Genomic DNA, 27,375 nt, shown 5'->3' on the forward strand with positions numbered 1-27,375 from the left:
AACGCTCCCTTTACAGTCACTGGAGCTGTCAATCAAACAGAGCGAGTTTATCAGTGACTGACTTCTGGACTTGCATGAAAAATGAAACAATTTTGATACTGTACAAAACACATAATCAGCACCTGAGATTATTAATGATAAAATAATTACTAATTATTTTTGAATATGAAATCTTAAGTTTAAGAATAAGACATTTTAAGAACAAAGACTGCTCAGAAGAGTATGAGAAAGGCAGAATTAGGATGGATGAAATACAATACAGAAAATGAAAAGCAAGAAGACAAGAAGAAATCCTTCGTAATGAAGATGTTACAGTTGGAAAACTCAAAGTTGCCACTTTTATGCTTCTACCTCACAACAAAGAAAACAAAGTAACTCTGGCTCACATGTTCAACATGTGGCTGGGTCTCTATTTATGGGCTCAAACTGTGTTCCCCAGTACAGCAAGCATTACTTAACATTTGACCTATTGGAAGCAGGATTAAATGAGTAACCTTTACTGTGCAAACAAGGGAAGAAACGAACCAGGGAAGCTGTTCATCAAAGCTCAGTTTATTGCAGTCACGTTGTCACACATTGGACTGCAGTTCTATAACATGCCACTGAGTTTGTAAAGTCTGTCTGTACAAACAAACTTCAATGATTTAACAGAAACTCAACATGACTGGAGTGCAGTGGCTTCTTTTTACTAATATATAAAGAATACTGTAATTCACTGATGTGATGACAGGAATCCATCATTCCGCTTTTCTCCGTTTTAAGGGACCAGGGAGTTTGTCTTGCAGTCTGCACAAAGAGAGCAAACTGAAAAATGCGTATTACTGTTTAAAAATATACATTTTGAAGAACATTGAACCACAGTGACTTTCATTGTATGGAAAAAACAACAACAACAGCAAATAAACAAACATCAAAATCAGAAAGAAAGTAAGTTTTTGTTCATTTTTCATAGATACAGTTCAGTCTAGATTAGACCTGAGATGGGTCCATAAGAACATTGAACCATACCCATCTGTTTATCACTCAATGCCCATTGGTTTATCACCATTTTCAACTAAAAACGGAAAACTTTTTATGCGTTTTGGATGTTAATTTACAAGAAAACTGCATTTTGGTGGCCTGAAAAGACTAACGTTTGAAAACGGGTTTCAAAGTGCAAGTTTTTAAAAACAATACTCTTGTTGTCTCTGTATAAACTATAAAAACGTGCTCAGTGTATAGGCGCGTAGTGTTTCTTTACAAACATCGCCATCTACTGGCCTGGCAGCAGAATACAGCGCTTTTAGTACTTTTCGTGCGATCTTTTGACAACGTTGTTATCTGTACGCAAAGGAAAACTTTTTTGTTTTTAGTACATCATTGTCATATAAACGTACCCTCAGTCCTGTGGCAGATCGTCGTCAAATGTTCATCATGTTTACCGGCTTTCCTTCCTTGTCCTGCTGCTGTGTTTTCCCCGACGTTGTAGGTTTTGTTTGTTTTATCATAAATAAAAGCACATCTAACCCTGCATGTCCTCGCTCCATCCTTACCTCAGAACCTAATTTAATCTAATAATTTTGATCTAATAATACACTCTGAAAAAATGGGTGAAAATTAACTTTTGGCAGTACAACAGCTCACTGGGGCAGGACACTCGAAGAGACATCTTTGTGCTTTATTTACCCCTAAAAGGTTCAGCATATAACTGCTTATTTAGTGATAAAGGTGATAAGCTGTTGTAACCCTAAACTTTTGCACTTTCTTTCTGACTGTGTATTAATAAAATAATCAAACCAGAAAGTAACAACTACAACAAGTCTGTGTACACATCATGACTCATCTCATCTCTCTCATTGGTTTATGGCTCATATGTGTTTGACCAATCACACGCTCAGCACAGTTCCTCTGCTTCAGAGAGTTCTTATTCCAGAGCAGGAGTTAAAAGAGTTCCTCAAAACAGCGTAAAAACACACTTCTTCAGACATTTCCTGAAACGACCATCAGTTCCTGCACTGGGCCTGTATCTGGTGTTGTGTTCACACATTTCTTGTTTTATTTGATTAGTTACATATTTTATACCTTGTCTAATGCTTGTATTCAGCTACATACTGTACATGTGCTTAGATTTTATTTTGAACTGTGGTGAAATAAGGTGCTTTAAACGAGGAATATAAATCAATCATACATACTTTGCCAGTTCCTCTTCAAGCTGAGACTGAACACGCACCAAATAACCATCAATCTGGGTCTGCAACAAATCAAGATCAGGAAATAAAATGAAGAACAGTAAAAGCAGTAACAAGTTTATAAATGAAACACATTCTTACTTTGTTCCTCTCATACAGCAGAGGAGTGCAGAACAAGATGATATCAGCTGTCAAGAAAAGAAGAACATTTATTTTTCTTTTGTTTTGTTATGAAACAATTACATAGAGGGAGGGTTATTAACTATTATATTTTATGCATACATTTTGTCCAAGTACTGCATAAAGGAACTCATCATTATATTAGCACAGTGCTTTCTGGATTGCATGTTATGTGAATTTTCTTCAACCATCAATATATTAATATTTTATTTTAACTGTTATTATATTTATTTATGAAGACAGGCTTACCAAGTATTAAAAGTGTAATACCATTGAAGACAGCACCCACAAATGTCAGAAACCACATAACAACTGCAAGCTGCAGAAAAACACAGCAGGTAAAACAATTCAGTTAATAATTTAACATTTCACATTAAAGGGTTAGTTCACCCAAAAATGAAAATAATGTCATTTATTACTCACGCTCACGCCGTTCCACACCCGTAAGACCTTCGTTCATCTTCAAAACACAAATTGAGATATTTTTGATGAAATCCGATGGTTCAGTGAGGCCTGCATAGCCAGCAATGACATTTCCTCTCTCAAGATCCATTAATGTACTAAAAACATACTTAAATGTTTAGGGAGCTTCATGAAGCTTCGGAGCGTTATGAATCAGCGTGTCGAATCAGCGGTTCGGAGCGCCAGAGTCACGTGATTTCAGCAGTTTGGCGGTTTGACACGCGATCCGAATCATGATTCGACACGCTGATTCATAACGCTCCAAAGCTTCCTGAAGCAGTGTTTTGAAATCGGCCATCACTATATAAGTCATTCTTTTTTTTTTTTTTGGCGCACCAAAAATATTCTCGTTGCTTTATAATATTAATATTGAACCACTGTACTCACATGAACTGATTTAAATATGTTTTTAGTACATTAATGGATCTTGAGAGAGGAAATGTCATTGCTGGCTATGCAGGCCTCACTGAGCCATCGGATTTCATCAAAAATATCTCAATTTGTGTTTTGAAGATGAACGAAGGTCTTGCGGGTGTGGAACGACATGAGGGTGAGTAATTAATGACATTATTTTCATTTTTGGGTGAACTAACCCTTTAAGTTCACGATGCTGACTGATGACAGAATTTTCATCTATCTTAACCTATCGGATATCTTTAAAAAATAATTTGTACCTGACCTCCATAAATATCCAGCTCAATACTTGGGTATTCTATGCAGTAGTTTTTAGCTGGACATGAATGTAGTTGTGAGTTGTTGTAGATAAACGGACATACCTTCAGTGAATCCACCACATCCTCTACCAGCACAAGTCTTCTTATCTGTATGAGAGCTGTGTTTAATTTCACCAAAAATATGTCCATGTACCTGCGGGCCGTGTCCGGTGAGATGCTGATGTCTCTTTCCATCAAAACTCTGTGGATGAACAAAGATCTCATATTACTCTTTATCAAAGTCTCGCCATTCTTGTCATTACTGTCAGAAAGGTCAAAGCCTTGTTCAGTGTTTATCCATGAACTATAAATAAACACCTTTCACCTAGGTTGTGCTTCATTCATCTTCAGATCAAATATATACATACTTAAAAGGGTGTCCCTCATCAGACTTCTGCACAGCCTGCACGACGGACTTGTAGACTCTGAAAGTGATGGTGACACAGAGCAGGGCGAGCAGCAGGTACGATATGACACTGATAACACTGAACGAGGCTAGAGACGTGAGCACCAGCATCGAGCCTCCGAACACTAGCGCTGACTTCTTCGGCTCCTGCCAATACACCAACCCCTGCGCTGCAGAGAGGTATGGATGATGGAGGGATGGCAAGATGAAGGCTGTCTTCTCATGGTCCTTTTCATTAGTCCAGTCCTGGACTGCAGAGAGAGAGTTTGGAAAAGTGAGAACTTTGACCTCTCAAATCTGAGTTTAACCTCATGGGTGCTGTAATTCACTTGATATTCAACACTGTTTCTGATCTGACTGCATTGACACCATTTTCTTCTAGAGCTGCTGTGCAGCCCATTATGTTATGAAAGTGCAGACTCGTAGGAAAACCGCGAGGTGCCATTTGGGACAGGGCCATGAGAAATGCGACACCCTACAGCAGCCAATGTAAGTGCATTGGAAGTGTGTGATTTGGGACAGGGCCACGGTTTCCAAAACTCACCCGCTATTTAGGCACACATACAAACATGCTGCTGCTCCAAAAGAGCACTATAATAAGCATCTTAATTATAGACTTCACAAGTGCCAACATCATGTGAATTGTTTATATTTAACATAGAATCATATTTTAATGAATCAAAATATATCTGACATCAACGAACATTTGTTTCTTTAGAATGTTTCATCATGTTTTATTTCTCTTGTAAAAGTTTCTTTGGTAATTGTTTACGGACATTGAGTGAAATACTGCTGGGTTCATGACATCTGGTGGGTGTTTCAAGAATTGCACGCAGCAGCACTGTGTGTGAGGGGACACAACTTGCTTTGCTTTATTTAGTAAAATATATTCAACATAACAGCCATTCATTCTCAAATAATGTATTATAATGCTTGATATGTAATTGAAGCGAGACAAACTCAGGGAGTCATGGAAGAATGGAATTCGCTCTCTGTTGCCTCCTCATAAAGCTGCCGTTCACCAGACTGATGTCCAAACAGAAAGACCACTGTATCCAGATTCACTCATTTAAGGTCTCTTTGGTTAACTTTACAATTTATTTCACTAGTAATCGTTTCACTGGTGTTGTTTGCTGTCCTGTCAGCTTTGCTGAAAAGAAAGCGTTCATGTCTCAGACTAACTGCAGCTATTGGGTCAAAGACATTAATCTGGTTACAAATCGGCCAATGAAAGTCATGTGCGAAGACTTAAAAGAACATGCAAATGCCAAGTATGAAAACAAATGTAAAAAGGACCACAATTGAGCATCACATATGTCCCAACGTGCCTGAAAAATACACCAAAGTCTGAGAAAATTCAGATTCTGATTTCTGCAAATCTCATACTGAAGAGATCTCAATAGTTTGAACTCAATCAGATTTTATGAAGACAGCGACTGTTTTATTTTCAGATTCTGTGGTTTGCACTTTAATATAATACGTTTCAAAGCATTCTCCTGGATAATACAACATTGGTTTAGATTTGCTGGAAAGTGATTTTACAGTCAGTCTAACACATAGCTGTGTTTAGTGGACAGATTATAATTCTTAATACAGTTTTCCAACAGAAACTGTTGCTGACAATATTGAATTATTTAACTCACCTGATAAGTTGGAGTCTTTCAACAACACAATGGAGTTTAGACCTGAGGATGAAGAATTCATCGGATCTGCCATATCACAGTTTTAATGGTTTTAAACAGATGAAAGTCGACAGGTTAAACACAATGTCCAGCGCTCCTCTGAAGTGTTGAGGTGTAATGTGTTGAGTCTGAATGCTTCAGTGGATTAATGTAGTCTTGAGGCATTCCAGGGGTGTGTTTAAAGCTCTTTAAGCAGATTTTGCCATGGCATGTAGTTTTATAGATCAAAAATTTAGTACCGATCCCATGGAACAATGTACTTGCAGAATATCACAATAAAAATATTTATGGTTAACAAAAGAGTGTTTCCTCCTTCAAGTGCCTCTTCAAAAAATGAGATAATATCCAAAAATAGAAAAATAAAACTACAAATATTACAAAATAGGGTGTTAAAATGTGTGTAAATCACTCATTTTTGTAAAGTGAGACTGTCCAGCAGTGACACCAGCAGTGGAAGTCATTGAGACAACTGCGTTTCAATAAACCCCCTTAAAACAGGGTTGATGAACTCTGACCTCATGTGTGGCATGGGTTTGGTGGGGAGTAAATGAGAATGAATAGGTAAAAGTCATGTGAGAGGAGTGAGTGCCTCCATCTTTCTATGATTGGCCTAATACTCTGTTCACAAGGTTTCATGAAAAGTTTTCTTACAATATTCCTCATTTAAATAATTCATACGCAGAATAAAGGGGCGGGGCCTGGTTGAGTTAGTTAGTAGTGTGTTGAAACTGGCGGTTATGGTAAGGGGCGGGACATTTCCCAAACACCAATCACAACACACTGCTCCAGCCGACCAATCAGAGCACACTGTGCTTTTCAGAAGGAGCTTTGATGAAAGCACATGCCACAGAGGAGGTTCATTGCTCCGCCCCCAAAATGCACAAACACACAATGCAAGATTGGATGTCTCTTTATCATAGCAGAAGCAAAGCAAAATAAAGCTTCGCAAAAATAAAGCGAAGATGAACAAACTACGAGGAAACACAAAAAATGAACATACAGTACACAAAAGTATATACACGCAGTTGCCAGCAGCACACCAGCTCTAGACAAACAATGACACTCAAAACCAGTGTTCAGGCCTTCCTGCTTGGGTCTCTCCAGCACTGGAAAGCTTTTCTAATATGAATGTGGGTCCTAACGATCTTACCTGATCATAACCCTTCTTTTCCCAGTATATCAGTATATTGTGCACACAAATTCAGGCACCGGTAAGGACAGTAAGGACACTTGCTTACTACACTAATGACTCACATACTGTTTTTCACCTACTATTGTGACATTCTAAATACAGGTTATCCACAGAGATATAATCCACAAAACAGTGTGCTTACTACACATTTAACACCAGTGGCGGGTAATGGAGATCAAAGGAAAACTAACTAGATAACACAAGATAACACATAAGACAGACACAACAGGAACTGAATACAATGAAAATGAAACCATACTGAGCATAACTGTGACAGAAAGCCATAAAAGTCCAACTGAGGAGGGAGGGCAGGGGTTCTGGAGGAGGACAAGGGGCCAGCGAAGGGCTGGAGACTAGAGACGATGGTGGCAGGAGAAAACAAGGCGGTGCCGATGGTGGGAGGAGCCAGGAACGGGAGTAGCCAGGTGGTGATCCAGAGCACAGCCAGGATGAAAGTCCACAGTGGAGTCGACTGAGGAAGGAGCCATGGTGGCGACTTTGCCAACAACGCCCAGGGGACGACTGACGTAGATGAAGTCGATGGAGGTGGAGCCCTGGGCGCAGACGGAGAGCAGATGGGACCAGCTGACCCCAATGGTCCTGGAGGCTGAAGGCTGAGCCTCAGTGACGAGCGTCCAAAGTAGAGCCAGGGTGCCTGAGGACTGAGGCGGAGCCGGTGCAACTGAGGACCAACGCAGAGCCGGAAGGAAAGGCTGAGCCAGATGGAGCCAAAGGGGTGAAGAGACGGAGCGCAGTAGATGGCTCGTAAGTCCATGGCACAAGCAGAGTGGCGTCTGACCAAGGCAAAGCCGGAGGGATGAGGGAACTTGGTGGAGCTGTAAGGACAATGGTATCTGGTGGAGCCGAGGGAGGTGCCATGGTGGAGCCGATAGGTTGACGGACCAAGGCGAAGCCAGGGTGCCTGAGGACTGAGGCGGAGCCTGTATGACTAAGGACCAAGGGAGAGCCGGAGGGAATGCAGAGCCAGACGGAGATATAGAAATAGAGAACAAAAGAAAACTAACTAGATAACAAGACACAACAGGAACTGAATACCATGAAAATAAAACCTAAACTGAGCATAACTGTGACAGCTATATAGTATGGAAGTAGGCATATTCAGGTGCAGCGTATCTCTTTCCACCTGTGCGTCTGCTTGTGGAAGCTTGGTTCTCGGATCTCGTGTCACCTCTGGAGGAATCTCCTTGGGATTTTCATTTCTTTAGACCTTGATACATTTTGTAGGGTTTAATTTTGTATATAAAATAAATTATACATATATATATATATATATAATCTTCGAGACATACTTTAAGAACGTTCTGTTTGGGTTTGTCACTTTCGAGAAGCTATATGAAAATGATTTTTTGTGTGCGATTTTTGTTTTTATGTTGTTTAGAGGACAGCTGTTGCATGTAAGTGATCTATATAACATTTTTTTTCTTTTAGTCATGCTGTGTTTGGCTTTGTATGACGCCTTAGCTCCCTTAGCTATTATCCCTGGGCATGTGTTTTATTTACCTCCCTGAAATTAGTTTTTGCAGGGTGGGATGAAGTTAAACAGCAGAAAAACTAGCCACTGCTCTCATTCATAAAAGACCATCAATCAACATTACTTGACGAACTGTTCCATTCCATTCGAACACAACAGCAGGAATGATCAAACACAGCTTGATAAACTACAGGACGATAAATCGTTAATCAACTGTTTTTTTTTTTTTTTTTTAATGAAATCTATTGTAAGTACATCTTTAGTAAGATTCTCACGAAATAACCAAGTATACTGTATTTCTCAAATCACATTCACCGAAACTAGTCTTGAACTATCTCCCCCCGTCCACGAAGCTGAAGTGGTTCAGTCCATGAAAGCGGAAGTTCTGACAGTAAAACGCAGAGCGAGTGAACTGAAGTTACAGCACTTGTATGAGTTTGTGTTGATTTATTTAAGACGACGGCGTAAACATTAAACAGAGACACAGAGATGCGACGGAAACAGAAGAGATTACTGCAGATATCGCTGCTGCTCATCGTGGCCTTTCTGTTCTTACCCAACGTTGGCTTATGGTCCGTGTATCTGGAGCGAATGTTTGACAGCAGCTCCCCGGACGGATCCGGGCTCGCGCACATACAGGTACCGCAGCATTCACACCGACCGAAGCGGCAGAACTCCGTATGGGGCTGTCACGGGCTGGAACAGTCTCTGACTTATTTCACCTCCGTATAAACTGCAAACGAGGAACGCGACGCGACTAGAGCGCTGACGTTTTGTCGCGTCGCTCGCTGTAGACAGGCTTATCAACATGGTAATAAGTTATTGGCTGATCAGTAATTATATGGTTCTTCTGAACGATGTTCACAGACCGATAATGAACTGAGTTTAGACACTATATTTGTGAAATTAAAACACACCTTATAAGGTCTCAAAACAAGATTTCATAGTCCATATTTTACCCATTAAACTGGTTCACTTTTCTTTTTTGTGGTTATTGGGTTAAAAAGAATTATCAATATAAATAAACCTGAACATTTTCTGTTAAAATTAGTTTTTTTTTCTGTCTGAAAATTAAAGGGTTAGTTCACCCAAAAATGTAAATTCTGTCATTAATTACTCACCCTCATGTCGTTCCACACCCGTAAGACCTTCATTAATCTTCAGAACACAAATTAAGATATTTTTGATGAAATCTGAGAGATTTCTGTCCATCAGTTGACAACGTTCACAAGAAATATTAAAGTAATCAAAATGTAAGTTTTTAAGCTTTTAGAATGAATGTGTTAGCCTTAAGGTTATGAATAAGCTGGTGTGTTCCAAAACAATGACAAAATTTGCATTTAGGAGATATAAACATTCAAAACTTACAGATCACGGATTTTCATGACATCACCGCGCACTTCAGCTTCTCATCAAATCTTCTGTCCAATCAAATGCTCTCTAGAATCTGAAGTCCCGCCCCCTCCTACACTATAAACAGACGCTGAATCTGCAGCTGAAATTGGTCATTTGTTCACACATTTACTAGTTTCTATATGGTCAATGTGCACTATATAGGGGATGGGGAACGATTCAGACAGTGTAAATATGGACCGCAGTGCGAGCACAGTCTGCTCCGGTCCAGAGACACTGTTGCCGCGGGTTGGGGTCGCTTCAAGCCGCGGCAACAGTGTTAAAGTAGCTCAATTCTGCGGGAAAACTGCAGACTTGGCAACAACACTGCTCCAACGCGCTTTCACAAGAGCTCCACGTTGTGTTGACGCAAGAGCAGATGTTGTTACGTGAACATGAGTTGGAGATTAATATTTTGTAAATAAAGTGGTAAATTATATTTGTTTGTTTTTTTGCACAAACAAAGCACTCGTGTGCCTCATAAAATAGAGTTTAAACCACTGGAGTCACGTGATTACTTTAATGATGGCTTTACCTTTTTGGGGCTTGACAGTGGTAGTTGCGTAGACTGTCAATGGAGGAACAGAAATCTCTGATTTCATCAAAAATATCTTAATTTGTGTTCTGAAGATGAATGAAGGTCGATTGAAAGGCCCTGAATTATACTTTGATCATGTTGAGTGTGTTGTGTTTGAAACATAAAACCCAGAAGAGAGCATTGTGGGTCCATGAGTTCTCCCAGGAATACTGAATGAACTGTGCTTGTTTATATTCAGTTATAATGTACTGTGTTGACATGCAGCTAGTGTTTTACACAAATTCATGCAAATATGCAAAGCAGCCGAATAGCGTAGGTTCTGCCGAAAGACTTTACATGGTGTTGAAACACCGGCACTTTAGAGATCTCTAGTCTGGTCTGTGATTTGTACGGTCACATGTTGAATAAGTCTTTCCCTGCTCTAGATTCACTGGCCTCAGCATCGTTTGTGTTGGGAATGATATGAGGATAATGAAGATGATTTATTGAACCGCCACATTGAACAGGAAGAGAGAGAGGATGTGAGCGGTCTTTTGAAAGACGGTGTTGTTTGCTCCTCTCGTGACACGTGCTGTCGGCCGCTGGCTCTCGTCCAGGCCGGCGGTCTGTTAGCGCCTCTGTTTCCCAGTGAAGATCCTGAGATCCAGCAGTGACGGGGTTTATTCGGGTTTATTCACCTACTGCTTTCCGTTCTCAATCCACGACAGTCGCATATCTCTGATAATTCATTCATCTGATCTGCCACAATGATTGAGTTTGTTGCCAAGAACTTGTTTTTGGACAGTGAGCTGTACGTGTCATTAAAAGAGGTGCGGCTGTGGACGCTGTTTGCATTTAAAAACAGACACGTAGCAGTAAACTACACTGCATCCCTGTTTACATACTCATAGTACGCCCTGTAAGTGTGCACTCATCTTCTGAAGAAAGACATGTTACCATAAATCGTCAATCATCCTCATGTACACACATTTCATTTCATTCGATTTACACTACTTAAATGATTCTTCCTAGCGTACTGGAGAGAAACGAGTAGCATGAGTGTTTCATGTTATACAGTGTTGCTGCAGATGAAGTATAGCTCTGATAACATTAAATGAATATTTTATCAGGTTAGAGATGCTGATGATTAATAACTTCATCTGTTTGTATATGAAGCACACATCGCTTCACAAAAGCTGCTTGAAACTGGCTCCTCGCTAGATTTGCTTTGCAGCTAACGCTCTACTCAAACAATCTTTCTGTGTTTTCAGAGACAGAACGGACACAGACAAGTGCAGAACGGCGGCGTTCGGAAACGGGACTGGCATGATTATGCGGTTATTAAGAGTGAAGCGGCGCGCTCAGGTACGTCACATGATGGGAAATCACTTACAGTGATAGTTTAGGTCACAGATCAAGGACTAAAACTGACTCACAAAGACATGTTGAGTTCATGTTTGAGAGTCCTGAGCATGTGTGTCATACTGATCGCCTGTAAGCGTTTTCTCTTTGCCTGGGATTAAACCAGCGACCTTCCGGATACCAGTCCTCTAGTTCAATCAAGAGTTTGTTGGGAAAAGATTAAGTTAGATTTGTTATTACTGAAAGATTTGTGTGCTTAATAAAAATACATGGTGAAAAGATGGATTGTAGTCATTTCGACAGTTCTCAAATATTGGGTTTATTCAGCTGAAATTCTAATGGTAGAGTTGTGGTTCGGATAACTACAGAGCCCTATGAAATACGCTAATTTTTTCCCAAATTCTTTTTTTTTTTTTAATTCTGTTTTAATGGTTAAATTAAACTTTATTAATCAAAAAGCATGTCTAATTAATCATGAAACGTAAACAATTTAGCAGCGATCTATTAAAAGTTTAACAAAAATGACATTTTTAGGGCCCTATGAAATACGTTTCATTTTTTCTCAAATTCCATTTTATTTTTACCAATTTTTTACATTTTTCTGGATTCAATTTTAATAGTTTAATCAAACATGTCTAATTAATTGAATTCATAAAAACAACTTAATTTATTAATTTGTTTACAATAATAGGGCCCAATGAAATGTTTAGTTTTGTCAGAAAGTCTGTGTTGTGTATTTTAATTTTTCTGGTAATCAAATGCAGGCATAAAACATTTAATTTATCTTTTAATCAAATGAAAATTAAACAAACCCTTTCATTTTTTGGCAAACAAAGTGCTGCACAACAGATTAAAACTTGGAAGAAATATTGTGTGATTATTCCTTAAACAAAATAAAGTTTCAATAATAATTGTATTATTATTAGTAGTAGTATTACATTAAGACGTATGTTCTACTGTACAATAGTAATATATTTGTCACAATTTCTTCAAGTTAAACTGAACTTTTATTTTGATGGGTTGCGGTGAAGACCTTTGAGTTTCTGTGTGTTTATGATATGATAGTTTTTTCTCAAATGAAACAGTGAAACGCTGCTGAAGAGACTCTCAGAGCGGCTCTGGAGATGACGTTCATGTGTTCATACAGTGAGACGCAGATGCTTCAGTACGTGTAAACGAAACCACGCGTCTGCGCCATTCATTCACAGAGACACACAGAACATGCAGGATTCATATTTAAATCTAAATCTTTCTGCGGTTTAATATTCACTAGTCCATATTGCTATATTGCAACTTTTAATTTATTCATTCAAAATTTGACAAATTCTGAGACATTCTGCGTTATACAGCAAATTCATTTTTATGAATGGTTTCTGTCCGTGTTTAACCCTGTAACTCTGGGTAGTAACTGTGGTCATGTGTCCGCAGGTGTTGGCGAGCAGGGCAGGCCGTACCCGCTGAGCGACTCAGACCGCGTGGATCAGGCCTACAGAGAGAACGGCTTCAACATATTCGTCAGTAACAAGATCTCCCTCAACAGATCCCTGCCTGATATCAGACACCCAAAGTGAGAGCTTTTCTTCTTCTTACTCCGTATTAATCGCCTGAGCCACACAGATTCCTGCTCTTTAACGCTTCTCAAGCACATTGCAGTACATTAACAGTGTGTTATTCAACTCTGCATTAAACTTTAGTGTAAGTTTGCTGTGTAGATCACTAGTAGAGTATGACTAAAATAACAGGCCAGTTTCTTCTTTGTGACATATTACATATTAAATTCCTTTCATTTACATCACATCACCTCAGTCATGGAAAATAATGATAGGAAATCTCAAAATTGTGATGTATATTCAGGCCCGGAAAAGTCAGTACACAATTATAGTAAAGCTCAGCTCTAAAATATTTTAGTACCAAGAGTTTCTGTTCAGGATCTTGTAATAATCTAGTTAGACAGAAGTGTAATATTTAATATTTAAATGTTTAAAGTTCACATGAACAGGCCAATCTAACGCAGCATTTCCTCCTTACATTGTACAGTCCAGGAGTAAAAGATCCACTGGAAATGACAATAAAACAGGCGCAGTGAATAATGGGTACTTTTACATTAGTTTGGGTGGTTTTCTTCCATATAACCGGTGATTCAGTAACACCTCAGCTGCATTTGCTTAGAAACAAACCGAGATGAAACAGAGATGCTCTTATTTAGATAGTAATAGCGAAAGGACTGTGCAAATTTGTGTTCCAGTCGCTCAATTCCAAATATTTTTACACACTAGCAGAAAATCTAGTTTTACCAGATGGTGAGGTGTAGGGTTGGCAAAAGAGAACTGGCAGCATTTTTGTAACTAGCCCTGTTGATGATCTGCCCTGTTCTTCATTCGTCACTTCAGGACCGTGACCGTCATAGACATCGAACCCCCAAATCATCAGAAATGGCCAAATTGTCCCCCAGTATGTGATATTCTTGCGCTGCTCTGCTGAACTCCATCTGTTTGTGGTTTGGATGACTAAACGTTTTAAACGTGACACTTTTATTCTGCTCTGCCTCAGCGCTCTAATGTCAGTGTCAACATGATTGAGATGACCAATCAGATCAAAGTAGGCGGGGCTTTACTGTTCACAGAAGACGAGTGTGAATTCCTGCGTGAGGCTTCATTTTAACTGTAAAAGAGTGTGTTGTATGGTGTAAGCAACTAAACATTTAATATTACAGTTTTATGATAGGAATGTTAAACAGCCGGCATTAATATCCATTACTCTACTTTTTTTGTCTAATTTACGAATAAATTCGCAGGAAGTGTTTTCTGAGAAACACTGTTAAATTCAACACTCAAACACTTTTGTGAATATTTGCTAGATGTCGCTTTAATAGTGTCAAAATTTTAAGAATGACGTAATTTTACTCTTATTTCTGGACTTGAGAATAAGTGTGATTCATGAAGGTTCATACGTGTCAAGACTAGGTCTGAGCTCCTGAATTATTTAGGAGAACTGGAGAGGGATCTTAACCTAGTTAGGAGTAACAAGATGTCAGCAGAGAGGAGACGACACGCGCTAACTGTGATACACTTTATTTTTCATGAAGTTCTACAAGAACAGCATTTATTTGAAATAGAATCTTTTGTAACATTAAAAATGTCTTTACTGTCACTTTTGATCAATTTAATGTGTCCTTGATGAATAAAAGTATTCATTTTTTTTTTTTTTTACTCCAAACTACCACATAAATCTGAAGCAGCACAACTGAATGTTTTAAACATTGATAATAATCATAAATGAGCAGTAAATCATCATATTAGAATGATTTCTGAAGGATCATGTGACACTGAAGACTGGAGTAATGATGCTGAAAATTACACTTTACTATATATTCACATAGAAAACAGCAGTTTTACACTGTAATAATATTTCAAATGTTTACTGTATATTTGATCAGATAAATGTGCAGAAGAGACTTTATTCGAAAACATTTAAAAATATTACAGACCCCACACTTTTGAACAGTATACTTTACAAGACAAAATAATAGCTGAATTTACACACAGATCCAGTTCAGAAGTTTGACTCTTAATACTGTGTGTCGTCACCTGGATGATCAAAAGCTTTTTGAGCATCAGCGAATGTTTGCACATTTTGTAAAGTTGTGAGTCCTTTGGATCTCAGTATCATACAGTCACTGTTGGAAATGTTTGTAACGACACACTTTATTAGGAATCAAGGGTATGAAAACTTTTGAAATGGTTCGTTCTTGCAAATTCAGGTATTATTTTATCTTGTGGACTATATAAATACATATACAATAGCTTATTCTGGGCAGTACATAAAAACAAACATGCAATTTATGATTCCTCTTATTTATTTTCTTTAATGATTAACATTTTGCAGATTCTGCAAGGGGGTGTAAACGTGTGTCCTCAACTATACATAAAGAAAGCAACAAAGAGTGCAGTATGCTGATAATGACTGAGCAAAACTATTTCATATTTCACAAAAAAAATACAATTTCATTTATTTACATAATTTTTCATGGCCTTGAAATCACAATTTTAAAATTCTTTGATATTTCCAGGTTTTCCATGACTGTGATTCAGTGTATCTGTGGTTTGAGCGTTTTGACTAGAAACTAGAGTGCAATTCTGAGAGATTTGCTGTCATTTGATCTTTTTATTGTCTTAGTGTTCGTCCAATCAGACATCATAAATCTCCGAAAATCTGCCATCTTCTTCTGAGACTAAAATTTGATGCATGCTTTTGAATAATTGTGCATATATTTTTCCTCCACCAATGAAAATGGTTCCAAGCGAAGCATGGAGCTGTAACTGTATCTGCTGTCACAGCTTTGATCAGTGTGTGTGTGTGTGTGTGTGTGTGTGCAGCTGTAAGACGAAGATGTATGCCGAAGATCTTCCCACCACCAGCATCATCATCCCCTTCCACAACGAGGGCTGGTCGTCGCTGCTGCGCACCGTTCACAGCGTCCTCAACCGCTCGCCGCCGCAGCTCATCGCGGAGATCATCCTCGTGGACGACTTCAGTGACAAAGGTACAAGCAGCGTCTGTCGAGCAGCGAAGGGTGTTCTGCTCGTTCCCGATACATTATGATGAATATGTGGACCGAGGATCACCTGCCGTCATTATAAATAACTGAGCTGAGCTGTATGTCATGATGAAATCACCGTCAGTTTGTGGTCACTTTCCCAGCCTCAACATCTCCAGTAACTCAGCCGGCGGGTTTTATTTGCATGACAGATTTAAGCTCGTGTTTTAGGCCAGATGATCCTTGTTTGTCACATGTTTGCATAAGCTCCAGATTGCTGAAGGCCGTAATCCCCTCTCTATAGCTCAGATTTGAGGGCTGTCGCTTCTTTTAATCAAACATAAATATGTTTCAGCCAAGTGTTTGGGTTTCATCTCACTCGTACACGCAGTATTCGTGTCCGGCCCTGACTCTAGTCGGATTATACATCGATCTCCTCACACCCCAAAAACTGAAACACTGGCAGCACTTCATATGAAAGCTTTTTATAGCATATAAATATAAGGTAAATAATTTGTGATAACAAACAACATGTTTCAAAACAAAACTAAGTGCATTTCTTTGTGGCAAAGATGTGACGAGCAGCAATATGAATAGTAGAAATCATATAATAGTGAAATCAAATTTAAGTTTATTGGTCCCACTTTATATGGCGTGTCTGTATCTACTGTGTACTAACATTTAAATGAATCATTTGATACGATTCACTTATTGTGTGCATACATGCTTTTACATTATACTTCAAGTTAAAAATGCCTGCATGTAATTATAGCTGTACTTAATTTCTGTAATTACATCTATAATTGCACTGTAATTACATACTTAAACCTACCAAACCTGTCCTACACTGCAGAAAATGCCCCTTTCACAAGATGTAATATAAGTCTCTGGTGTCTCCAGAATGTGTCTGTGAAGTTTCAGCTCAAAATCCCCCACAGATCATTTATTATAGCTTGTCAAATTTGCCCCTATTTGGGTGTGAACAAAAACACGCCATTTTTGTGTGTGTCCCTTTAAATGCAAATGAGCTGCTGCTGCTCTTCTGGAAAGGGGGCGGAGCTTCGGTCGCTCAACAACAACAAAGCTGGAGAATCTCACGCAGCCAAAATGAGGATTGTCAGTAACGGTGTTCAGCCTTACATTTTTCAAACCGGAGTCGACACTGATGGAGAGACTCAGGAAGAAGTTACAACTTTTAGACGTTTCTGAATGGTTAGTGGATAAATTTATGTAGTTGCTGTGGAGTTGATTCAACTCATCCACTAGCATGTGCCGTCATGTTAATCTTTTGTGTAAAACCCGTATGGACGCCCACTATACATAGCGTACCTGTTTGTCAAACACACCAGACTAACGTTTATGACTGCTATCAAATGCTGCTCTAATATTTTTTCCAAAATATCGCTTGGACAGAAACGCTCCTTTTTTAGCGATCGATCTTGTCAGGGTCAACTTCAGGCTATCCAAGCTAACGAGACTCTCAATAGTGTTCAGTGCTCGTCTGTGCAGCCAACGACAGAGCAGTTATCATGCTTTGATCGAACTTTTGCCATGGTGTTAGAACTGGTACACCATTGTTGCTTGCAAAAACAAAATGGTGGCTCTGTGGGTGGAAACGAGCAGATTAAGGGGCGGTAATATTATAATAAGATCCACTTCCTATGTCACAAGGGGAGTGAAATCTGAGCAGCCTGTTTTTTCACATGCTTGCAGTGAAAGGCTTGCCAAAACAAATTTACTGGGTTGTCCTTTTTCACATTTTCTGGGTTGGTAGATGCACTGGGGACCCGATTATAGCACTTAAACACGGAAAAAGTCAGATTTTCATGATATGTCTCCTTTAACATTGATTTCCTGACACGTGATAAATGTTCTAAAGACTTGAAATGCTTTTGTAAGCTCTTGTGTTCAGGAAGACTAAACACCAGTCGTCTGTTCCCTCCTAGAGCATCTGAAGGCCCCTCTGGAGGAGTACATGGTGCGACTGCCCAAGGTGCGGATCCTGCGGACTAAGAAGCGCGAGGGTCTGATCAGGACCAGACTATTGGGCGCTGCGGCGGCAAAGGGTGATGTCATCACGTTTCTGGACTCTCACTGCGAGGCCAACGTCAACTGGCTGCCTCCGTTACTGGGTAAAACAAACACCTCCTGTACAACTGAACTCTGATTCAATGGCAGTGGATTATTGGTTGTCTTTCCCCCTTCAGATCGCATCGAGCAGAACCGGAAGACAATCGTGTGTCCTATGATCGATGTGATCGACCACGATAACTTTGGCTATGAGATGCAGGCCGGCGATGCCATGCGAGGAGCTTTTGACTGGGAGATGTACTACAAACGCATCCCTATCCCACCTCAGATGGAGAAATTGGACCCCAGCGACCCTTTCGAGTGAGTGCCGTTTCAGACTCTACCAGACTGTGTATGTGTGTGGCTAATAATTGCATGCGTGCATTTATTTTTTCTGTAAAACATTTTTTTTATTGTGGTTGGGACTTCAGGTCAATATTTTTAATATTTACTCTTCATCAGGGTCTCTAAAAAGTCTGTTGTAAATAAATTAAGGCCATAAAAAGTCTTAAATATCTTAACACTATAAGAAAAGTCTTTATTTTCATTTTAAGAGGTCTTAAATTTGGGGACAGAAAAACAGGAAGCGTGATATGGCTTAATGTGATGATTAAACTTTAGAAGGTGATGATTTAATCATGAGCGCTGCACGTCAAAATGTGGCGCTGATGCTCGTTCTTCAGACTTGTGCTTTCAGAGTACTTCACAATAAATGAACGGCCCACATTTACCGATTCTACTGTTGAGTTATGATAAGGTTTACTTTATGGTGTTTATATCATACGTGCAAACTCATGGCATTTCTAAAAAGCGCAGCTGCTTTTTATACAGGAATTACCAGGGTAACCGCTATATTTCTGCCGTTCCATAAGCAGCATCTACTGCCATTTTCATTCAGCTGGTGAATCGAAAACAAAACATCTAAACAATTAGGATAAGATATAATATTTTATAATTCTGACTCATCCCTTTTTGGTTTTTAAAAACCCTGCAGATGCTGTTCATGTGTCTCGAGCGATCGGATCTCTGTCTGATTGCGTTTGCAAATTCCTTTTACACTTGGTCAAAAAGCAAAACGGATATAAATCCAATCATCAGTTTACATTCTAGATGCAAATTCAACAGCGTTCACTTCACAAAACTGGTTCCCACGCATCCTGGAAAAATCGATGGCTAATTGGAAAAAACATTAGAGAAAATGTTCTGGAAAGTCTTGTTGTTGTCTTGGAAAAATACTCTTGTGTTTTTCTTTAGAAAATAAGAGATTGATTGTGCAGTGTAGCCAGCTTGATTGATTATAACACCGAGTCTGATCTGTGTCTTCTCCTCTTCCCTGTAAGGTCTCCTGTGATGGCCGGCGGTCTTTTCGCTGTGGACAGGAAGTGGTTCTGGGAGCTGGGAGGATATGACACGGGACTGGAGATCTGGGGAGGAGAGCAGTATGAGATTTCATTCAAGGTAATAGTTGTGGCCTGGTCTAATATACCAGCAGGCATTAGCATGCCTTCAGCCAATCAGAACACAGTGTGTTTACGTGTGTCCATGTCAAGTTTCTTCTGTATCCTGATCACTGATGGGATCTTATTTCCCCATGAAGCGTTTAAACCCTGAACAGTCGTGACTCATTTGAAGGCCTCTGATTGGCCAGTGTTTTCAATAGGCTTCCCATGTAGGGAGACACATGAACACAGTAATGATGTGCACCGATAAATCATTTATAATAAATACTGCGATGTTCCATAAAAAAAACACACAAAAAAACAAAACAAAAAAAACAAACATTTTTTAGCTTTAAAAAGTCTATTGACTTGACCTCAACTTCCCCTCGTCAACAGCATGTACATCAACACAGGAAAGAAAACTCTGCTCATCCAGACATTTTCTTTAGGGTTGTCACTACATTCACAATAAAGTCAGTTATAGTGACACCTGGTGGATTCAAGAAAACCCACAATATTTCCAAAATGAGTTTTGTGGCACATGATCTGCCTGTGGCGGCTGAATTGAGAAAGTTGATCAGCTGTTAACACAAGTTGATATACAGAACTTTCCCTATTATTGACATTTCTGCTGACATCTGATGACGAGCGCAGGCTGGAGCGACTCCTGATTGAGTGACAACACTTAAAGTCACCATGAAATCAAAGTTGTCAATTCTTGTTTTTTTTATGGAATATTTCAGTGTTTATTCTAAATGATTTATCGGTGCACATCATTATTGTGTTAAATTCATGTTTCTCATAATCTTGAGATTATGAGGTTATCTCCTCTTCTCTTCTCTGATGATGAGGGCGGGGCAACCTGTCACTCACATGAGATCCACCAATAGCAAACCACAACCATCCAATCAATTCCCTACAGACAAAATCAAGCCCCGCCCTACATTTGTTCTTGTTCCAGAAGCGTTTCACTCAGATACACAGAAAAAAAAATAGCACAACTTCCCTTTCATGTGACTTAATAATAAAAGCATATCATCTCTGATTGTGCAAATAATTAGGCCTGTCGAGATTATTGATTGAGGTTATTCAGTCACAGTTATTTGAGAACAACAATATTTGTGCAATTTAAATTTCAATCACATTTTGCCCAAAAAAAAAAAAACTGTTATAAAGTCCTTTATACGGAATGAAGGTTTAATAATATGGGTTTAATAATTATATTATATTATATTATTAATTTTTACAGCATTAAAGTAAATCATATGGGCCTATTTTATGGTAAATTTTATTATATTATATATGATTATATATGAATATTCTATTATATACACAGAGCAGTGCTTGTGTTTCCGTTTACTCATCTGATTGTGTTGGTGTGTTTCTGAGGTGTGGATGTGTGGAGGCCGCATGGAGGACATTCCCTGCTCTCGAGTGGGTCACATATACAGGAAGTACGTGCCTTATAAAGTGCCGGGAGGAGTGAGTCTCGCCAGGGTGAGTGTCGCTTCCCACAAAGCATTTCATCTTATAATGCACTGATGTGAGATCAGATTTAGATTTTCAGCCTGTTCACTGTCACGTGGAAATGCCCTGTCTGAAATGCCCTGTCCTTTGAGGTTCCTGTGAGATTTTGATGGGAGAAAAAAGGCAATAAAAAAAGAGCGCCAAGCGGAACAATGACTGTTAACAAGTTACAGCTATAAGCTCCTAAACAAAGACCAAAGAAGAACTTAGATGTATTAGTATAAAGCAGTAATATGAAAACATGGTGATGAACAGCAGCACTGGCTTCAGTAACACGTTGAGCATCAGTATGACGAATCATGTGATCTCTCGTAGAATCTGAAGCGCGTGGCGGAGGTGTGGATGGACGAGTACGCGGAGTTCATCTACCAGCGGAGGCCCGAGTATCGACACCTCTCGGCTGGAGACGTGGCGGCGCAGAAGGACCTGAGGAACAGGCTGAACTGCAAGAGCTTCAAGTGGTTCATGACGGAGGTGGCGTGGGATCTTCCCAAACACTATCCGCCGGTGGAGCCTCCAGCCGCCGCCTGGGGAGAGGTGCGCTTTAATGACCCAACACACCGGTGCTGGATGTCGGTCCGGCTCCGATTTCATCCAAAATCAAAATTTTGTTTTATTTACAACTTCAAAAGATCTTTTTTTTTTTTTTTTTTACAGTGTGCTTAATATTAAATTAATATAAGTTGCACTGAAGTTGTCAAAATTTCACTGTTGAGAGGAAAAAAACACAGACAAGTTGTATTTTATTATTACATTTACATTTACATGGCAAAAATACCATTATATGAAATGAAACATTTACATATAAACACTATAAACCTGTGTTTTAGTTCCCGTCACTCCACAACAAATCCTTTAAATTGAACTGTATTCAGAACCAAACAGGAATGAGAAATATAAGAGTAAAACAAACATAAATTATAGTGGCATCACCCTTTATTATAAACACCAAGCATAAAAAATTATTTAAAGTGAAACTGAATTTCCGGCGTATGTGAGAAATGAGCTATACAATTAAACTTGATGTGTTTTACCTTGCCAAACGAGCACAAACTGTGTTAAAGTTGAACATGAGGAGCGATTAAAACTGAAACCCACAAGATAAAACATTTCTGACCAGAATTCAAAAAACATTAATCATTAATGATTTGTTATTTTGACCAGTAAGATTATATATGATCTACATTGATTTTCTACTTTAACACATTAAAGGATGCAAATATAGGGATTAAAAGTGAACGAAAGAAGGGAAATGAGCATTTAAATGAATAAATCCCCTGCAAAAAAGGCAGAGGGAGAAATATACAAAAGTGCAAGACCTAAAAACGTAAAAATTTATGTAAAAAACGATATACATAATTCTGAAATGCCATTATTGTGACAAACATTAGTACAGTGACCGTGTACATGGCAGTGATGTGTGTTTGTTTTCCAGCTGCGTAACGTCGGCACCGGTCTCTGCATGGAGAGCAAGCACTTTTCCTCGGGCTCTCCGATCCGTTTGGAGAAATGTCTGAGGGAACGGGGCGAGCCGAGCTGGAGTCACGGTCAGGTGAGATTCACGTATTATAAATGCACTGAATATCAAATGTTGATGAATGCTTTTATGTGAATAATGAAACGAGTTTGGATGTCATGCAGGTCTTCACGCTGGGTTGGAGGGAAGATATACGGGTAGGAGACCCGCTGCACACTAAGAAGGTCTGCTTCGATGCCGTGTCGCACAACAGCCCCGTTACACTCTACGACTGCCACGGGATGAAGGGAAACCAGCTGTGGGCCTACAGGAAGGTATTTCACCTTCACTAACCTCCACGGAGGAATGGCTTTTTGTCCAGATCTGATCTGTGCGCTGAGAGTCTTGCTGTTTGAGCATGAAAGAGCTCTGCAGTCCCTCCAGTGGGAGTTCTTCTCTATATCAGTGTCACTGTTTCTGAACTCTGAAACGCCTCCATAATAATGTGTGTGTGTGTGTGTGTTGACAGGATAAGAGCATCTATCACCCCATCAGTAACAGCTGCATCGACTCCAATGCTGCACAGAAGAAGATTTTCATGAACTCCTGTGACTCCACGTCACCCAGTCAGCAGTGGCTGTTCGGGTACATTAACGCCACCGTTTTAGACTCTTTCAATCGCAATCATAATGCGTAACAGCGGGAACATGAGAATCCTCCGCCGCAGGTGACGCGGTTGGTGAAATGCTGACTAAAGCTTCGTAATCACAGACGGTGTCGCTGCTCGAAGCTCACGTGAAGAGAGACGTTCTCGTGCCTTTACTGAACTGATGTGTGTCTGATCGTCTGCACTCCAAACAGCTGGAAAACTGAGCTGCGTCCCTCTTTCCACATGGCCAGCACCTTTTATCTTCATCTTTATCTTAGTTCTCACTTTCACCCCTGCTGCTAAAGCACCAAATGCCACTGTTGAAGAGAGAGAATGGGTCGGACGAACTGTGGAGTGTTGATTGACAGCAGTGTTTGCAAGGCTGCACATGATTGATGTTCTTGTTTTGGAGATATTGCAGGCTTAAGTGTGCAGTGTGTTTTTAGGGAAAGATTGAAAATCTTGCACTGACAGCAATGATGTCGCTGTATTTGGATACAGAGTTGTAGGGATGCACCATATATCGGCATCGGCCCATAAATGTTCATTTTTAATGTTTCTGTTATCGGTTAGATAATCCATGACTTTAATATATCTACTTAATTTTCTTATTTCCTCCGGTCAAACACGCTGCTGGCCATCAGGGTTTTGATTGGTGCTTTCAGCATGACGTGACATTTTGCGCGTATTATAAGAGTTTATCGTCATTTTTTTTATTTTAAATTGCCTTTTAACTCTAAGATTCTGGAGAGCGTTGTCTATACACAGCTTTACTTCTATCTATTTACATTTAACATTTTAGATGCATAGATCAGGTTTCAGATCTCTGCACAGCACTGAATCTGCATTGTTAAAGGTAACTAATGACATTTCTCTTTCCTTGGATTCAGGCTCACATGTTGTTTTAGTTTTATTAGATCTCAGCGCCGCATTCGACTCCAGTAATCAAAAAATTCCTTTAGATCATCGCAGGGTATGGTTTGCATTCAGGACATGGTCCTCCAGTGGTTTTCCTCTTATCTGAAAAATAGGATGTTTTCTTTTTATCTAGGGAATTTTTCCTCTACATCAGCTCCTTTATTATGTGGTGTCCCTCAAGGCTCTATTTTAGGACCCTTATTATTCTCTGTGTATATGCTTCCTCTGGGCTTAATCTTTCAGAGATATGGCTTGTCTTATCATTGGTAGAGAAAACTGCGCTAGTAAAGCTAGTAAAGTTTTGATGGATGTCGATTGTGATCAAAATAAAGACGATTACAGTGACATACAGGAGTCGTACATTAGGAACACGAGACTCCCACTGCTTTTAAATATGCAGATCAGTCCTGTCATCAAGGGTAGTTTTTTCCACTTGTGATCAATTGCAAAAGTTAAACATTTCTCTAAACCAGATCTAGAAATTGTGATCCACTCGTTAATCTCGTCAAGGTTAGATTATTGCAACTCGCATACTAGGCTCTACATCAGCTCCTTTATTATGTGGTGTCCCTCAAGGCTCTATTTTAGGACCCTTACTATTCTCTGTGTATATGCTTCCTCTGGGCTTAATCTTTCAGAGATATGGCTTGTCTTATCATTGGTGGAGAAAACCCGGCCGATTTCATCAGAGATGGAGGAGAGAATAGTGTATTTGGCTTCAAAGCACGATCTCTCTTCTGTTTTGGAACAGCCCAAGTCGTTTCTCTTCGTGCTGAACGGCAGCCACTGTATGAGCATATGATACGCAAACTACATCTCTCGATTGGATAAAGCAAACCAGTGTCATGCTAGTAAAGTTTTGATGGATGACGAATATGATCAAGGTAAAGACTATTACAAGAACATACAGGAGTCGTACATTAGGCACACGAGACTGCAGATCAAATATGCAGATCAGTCCTGTCATCAAGGGTAGATTTTTCCACTCGAGATCAATTGCAAAAGTTAAACATCTCTCTAAACCAGATCTAGAAATTGTGATGCACTCGTTAATCTCATATACTGTCTCGTATACTGGGCTCTTTGTCAGCTCCTTTATTACATGGTGTCCCTCAAGGCTCTATTTTAGGACCCTTACTATTCTCCGTGCATATGCTTCCTCTGGGCTTAATCTTTCAGAAATATAGCTTGTCTTAGGTTTCATCAGAGATGGCAGAGAGATTTGTTTTCTGCAGTTAAAGTTTAAATAAAAAAGCAGTTGTCAACTGTATTTGTTTGCCTTTTGTTTTGCAATCAGGCTATATATCGGTTAACGGTATCAGTTAAAACTTCCATATCGGTGCATCCCTACTGAGTTGTGATTGGACTTATTCTTGCGTCTATTTAACCATCTGTTGACTGTTGATTCTTGATGCAGCTCTTCATTTACACAGAATCACAGCGTTGGACTTGAACACGATTGCCTTGCAAACACTGTTCAGGATTTCCTTCAGGAAATGCAAATCTGATTGTCCCCTGTAAACATTGAAAGCTATTTGACCGTTCTAACTGGGTCATTCCGCAGAAATGTGTGAACAGACTTTACAGTGCGATAATTTCTTCAGCTTGATTACCCATCTTCTCTTTGTTGTGTATATATATATATATAAATTTTGTTTTTTGTTTTAGTAGACATATTTTATTACAAAAACTTGAAGGGATAATCTCAGATAGTCAATCCTGTTTGCATGATATTGTACAGTAAACAACAACAATGCAATTGATTAAATCCTTTAAAGCTGATGTTGTACAGCAGAAGACTGTGGAACAACCCAACAACACACTACTGGGCTGTAGGGTCAGTTGCGTTTTGTGATGTTTTTCCCACCATCTGTCCGATTCTCAGTAAGCGCTTCCACCCCAAAGACGGGATCTGTTCACGTTCCCACCGCTGAGAGGACGGGATGCTGCAATGTTCAGTTCCTGACGCACATTACCAACACAAAGTTAAACTTGAATCTAATCCATGTGCCTTGCTGAAGATCCTCGTGTGAAGCCCATCAGCACACTAGTTTTGTGCGTTTCTTCAGATTGAGACAGTGTTGTTGACCCGTTTTTACCATGGAATATTTTTGCAGATTATCTGTCAAGCACTTTTAAATGTTTCTCTGCTCCGAAGCCGTTTTGAAGTTTATCTGCCCAGCACTTTCAAACGTGTCTTTGTCCAGAGCCTATTTTCAAGTATTAATGTTTTTGTAACTTCTGTAGATTTTAAAGAGAGCCCAGGGTTTCGTAAAATGAATTATTGCTCTGCTATGATTGTTTCTGGTGGACCACTGTTTCAAACAGAAATCTGATGCTGTACTTGCTTTTGAACTGTTTGAAGACCAGCTTTTGTGTCAGCCATGGTGAATTTCGAGGCGTGTTTGTGGAATCTGATGATGTTAAGTCTTGGGTTGGTGGGAAATCTTGGGAATGCTGGTATTTTTATACAGGCTTGTCAATTCTGATGCATTAAAATGGTTCTGACAGCACGACGTTAATAATTATTAGTGCAGTGATTATTCAGAGTTGTGTTATTTATTTTCATTTGTATCATTAATTTTATGGCTTCACAGAATGATTCAAGTCTTCAGAGCTTTCAACTCTATTATAAAAGTGTTGTGGTCTTATTTTGAATAGAGAGTTGGTCAGAATACAGAGGCAATTCAACAAACTGAATTTTAAGTTTGATACATATTAATTATTTTATTACAGGATTAATGAAATTATTATCCCGCATCACTGGAATGTAAGTGTGGATTAATTCACTAAACTGTTCTCGAGTCTCTTTTTCTCTTTTATAGCTCTCATTTTCACACTCCACATATTACACATGAATAGCTTAACATGTCACTGATTCTTGAGATAAAGGACAAAACATGTTCTACACACAAAAGCCCTATTTATGTTAAAAATAAATAAATTCATCAAAATAAAAATCTAAAGAAAATCTGGATACTCAGGACATTCATTGCTTTTATTTTTAAATAATTTTTTTAGTATTATTTAAATACATGCTCTATACTACAAAAATTACATGTAATTTGGCCTGTCCTCAGCATGAGCTCACAATGTAAAATTGCCAAACAAAGTGTTTAAAAATGCAACAAATTCAAAAAATATACATTTAAATTGAAAGGCAGAGATCTGTAATATATGAAACTCCGTCAGGATTTTGTAAATAGTTGTGGG

At 39.2% G+C, this 27,375-nt stretch overlaps 2 protein-coding genes across 2 annotated transcripts; one reads left to right on the forward strand and one right to left on the reverse strand.

The window, feature by feature from the left end:
• Positions 1 to 429: 429 nt before the first annotated feature.
• On the reverse strand, positions 430 to 8,996 carry LOC127503215 (reticulon-3-B-like). Its single transcript, XM_051876744.1, has 8 exons — positions 8,852 to 8,996; positions 5,573 to 7,752; positions 3,892 to 4,180; positions 3,587 to 3,725; positions 2,598 to 2,667; positions 2,310 to 2,356; positions 2,172 to 2,230; positions 430 to 786 (listed from the first exon to the last, which is right to left on the reverse strand). Exons 2-8 carry the CDS (start codon positions 5,643 to 5,645, stop codon positions 738 to 740), a joined length of 726 nt encoding a protein of 241 aa, XP_051732704.1. The 5' UTR covers positions 5,646 to 7,752; positions 8,852 to 8,996; the 3' UTR covers positions 430 to 737.
• galnt10 (UDP-N-acetyl-alpha-D-galactosamine:polypeptide N-acetylgalactosaminyltransferase 10 (GalNAc-T10)) lies at positions 8,655 to 26,678 on the forward strand. The gene is made up of 12 exons (XM_051876713.1): positions 8,655 to 8,934; positions 11,476 to 11,569; positions 12,995 to 13,133; positions 15,943 to 16,109; positions 18,050 to 18,235; positions 18,311 to 18,494; positions 19,514 to 19,631; positions 21,002 to 21,109; positions 21,455 to 21,676; positions 22,575 to 22,691; positions 22,781 to 22,930; positions 23,125 to 26,678. Exons 1-12 carry the CDS (start codon positions 8,785 to 8,787, stop codon positions 23,290 to 23,292), a joined length of 1,803 nt encoding a protein of 600 aa, XP_051732673.1. The 5' UTR covers positions 8,655 to 8,784; the 3' UTR covers positions 23,293 to 26,678.
• The last annotated feature ends 697 nt before the right edge of the window (positions 26,679 to 27,375 follow it).

This window comes from Ctenopharyngodon idella, chromosome 21, assembly GCF_019924925.1.
Source record: "Ctenopharyngodon idella isolate HZGC_01 chromosome 21, HZGC01, whole genome shotgun sequence".
Lineage (NCBI taxonomy): Eukaryota > Metazoa > Chordata > Actinopteri > Cypriniformes > Xenocyprididae > Ctenopharyngodon > Ctenopharyngodon idella.

Coding starts and splice junctions, on each gene's coding strand:
- LOC127503215 (XM_051876744.1), bottom strand. CDS start 5,645: ATGGCAGATCCGATGAATTCTTCATCCTCAGGTCTAAACTCCATTGTG. Junction 2,357..2,597: donor TATTACACTTTTAATACTTG/GTAAGCCTGTCT, acceptor TTTTCTTGACAG/CTGATATCATCTTGTTCTGC. Junction 787..2,171: donor CTTGAAGAGGAACTGGCAAA/GTATGTATGATT, acceptor CTCTTTGTGCAG/ACTGCAAGACAAACTCCCTG.
- galnt10 (XM_051876713.1), top strand. CDS start 8,785: ATGCGACGGAAACAGAAGAGATTACTGCAGATATCGCTGCTGCTCATC. Junction 18,495..19,513: donor GACCCCAGCGACCCTTTCGA/GTGAGTGCCGTT, acceptor CTTCCCTGTAAG/GTCTCCTGTGATGGCCGGCG. Junction 19,632..21,001: donor AGTATGAGATTTCATTCAAG/GTAATAGTTGTG, acceptor TGTGTTTCTGAG/GTGTGGATGTGTGGAGGCCG.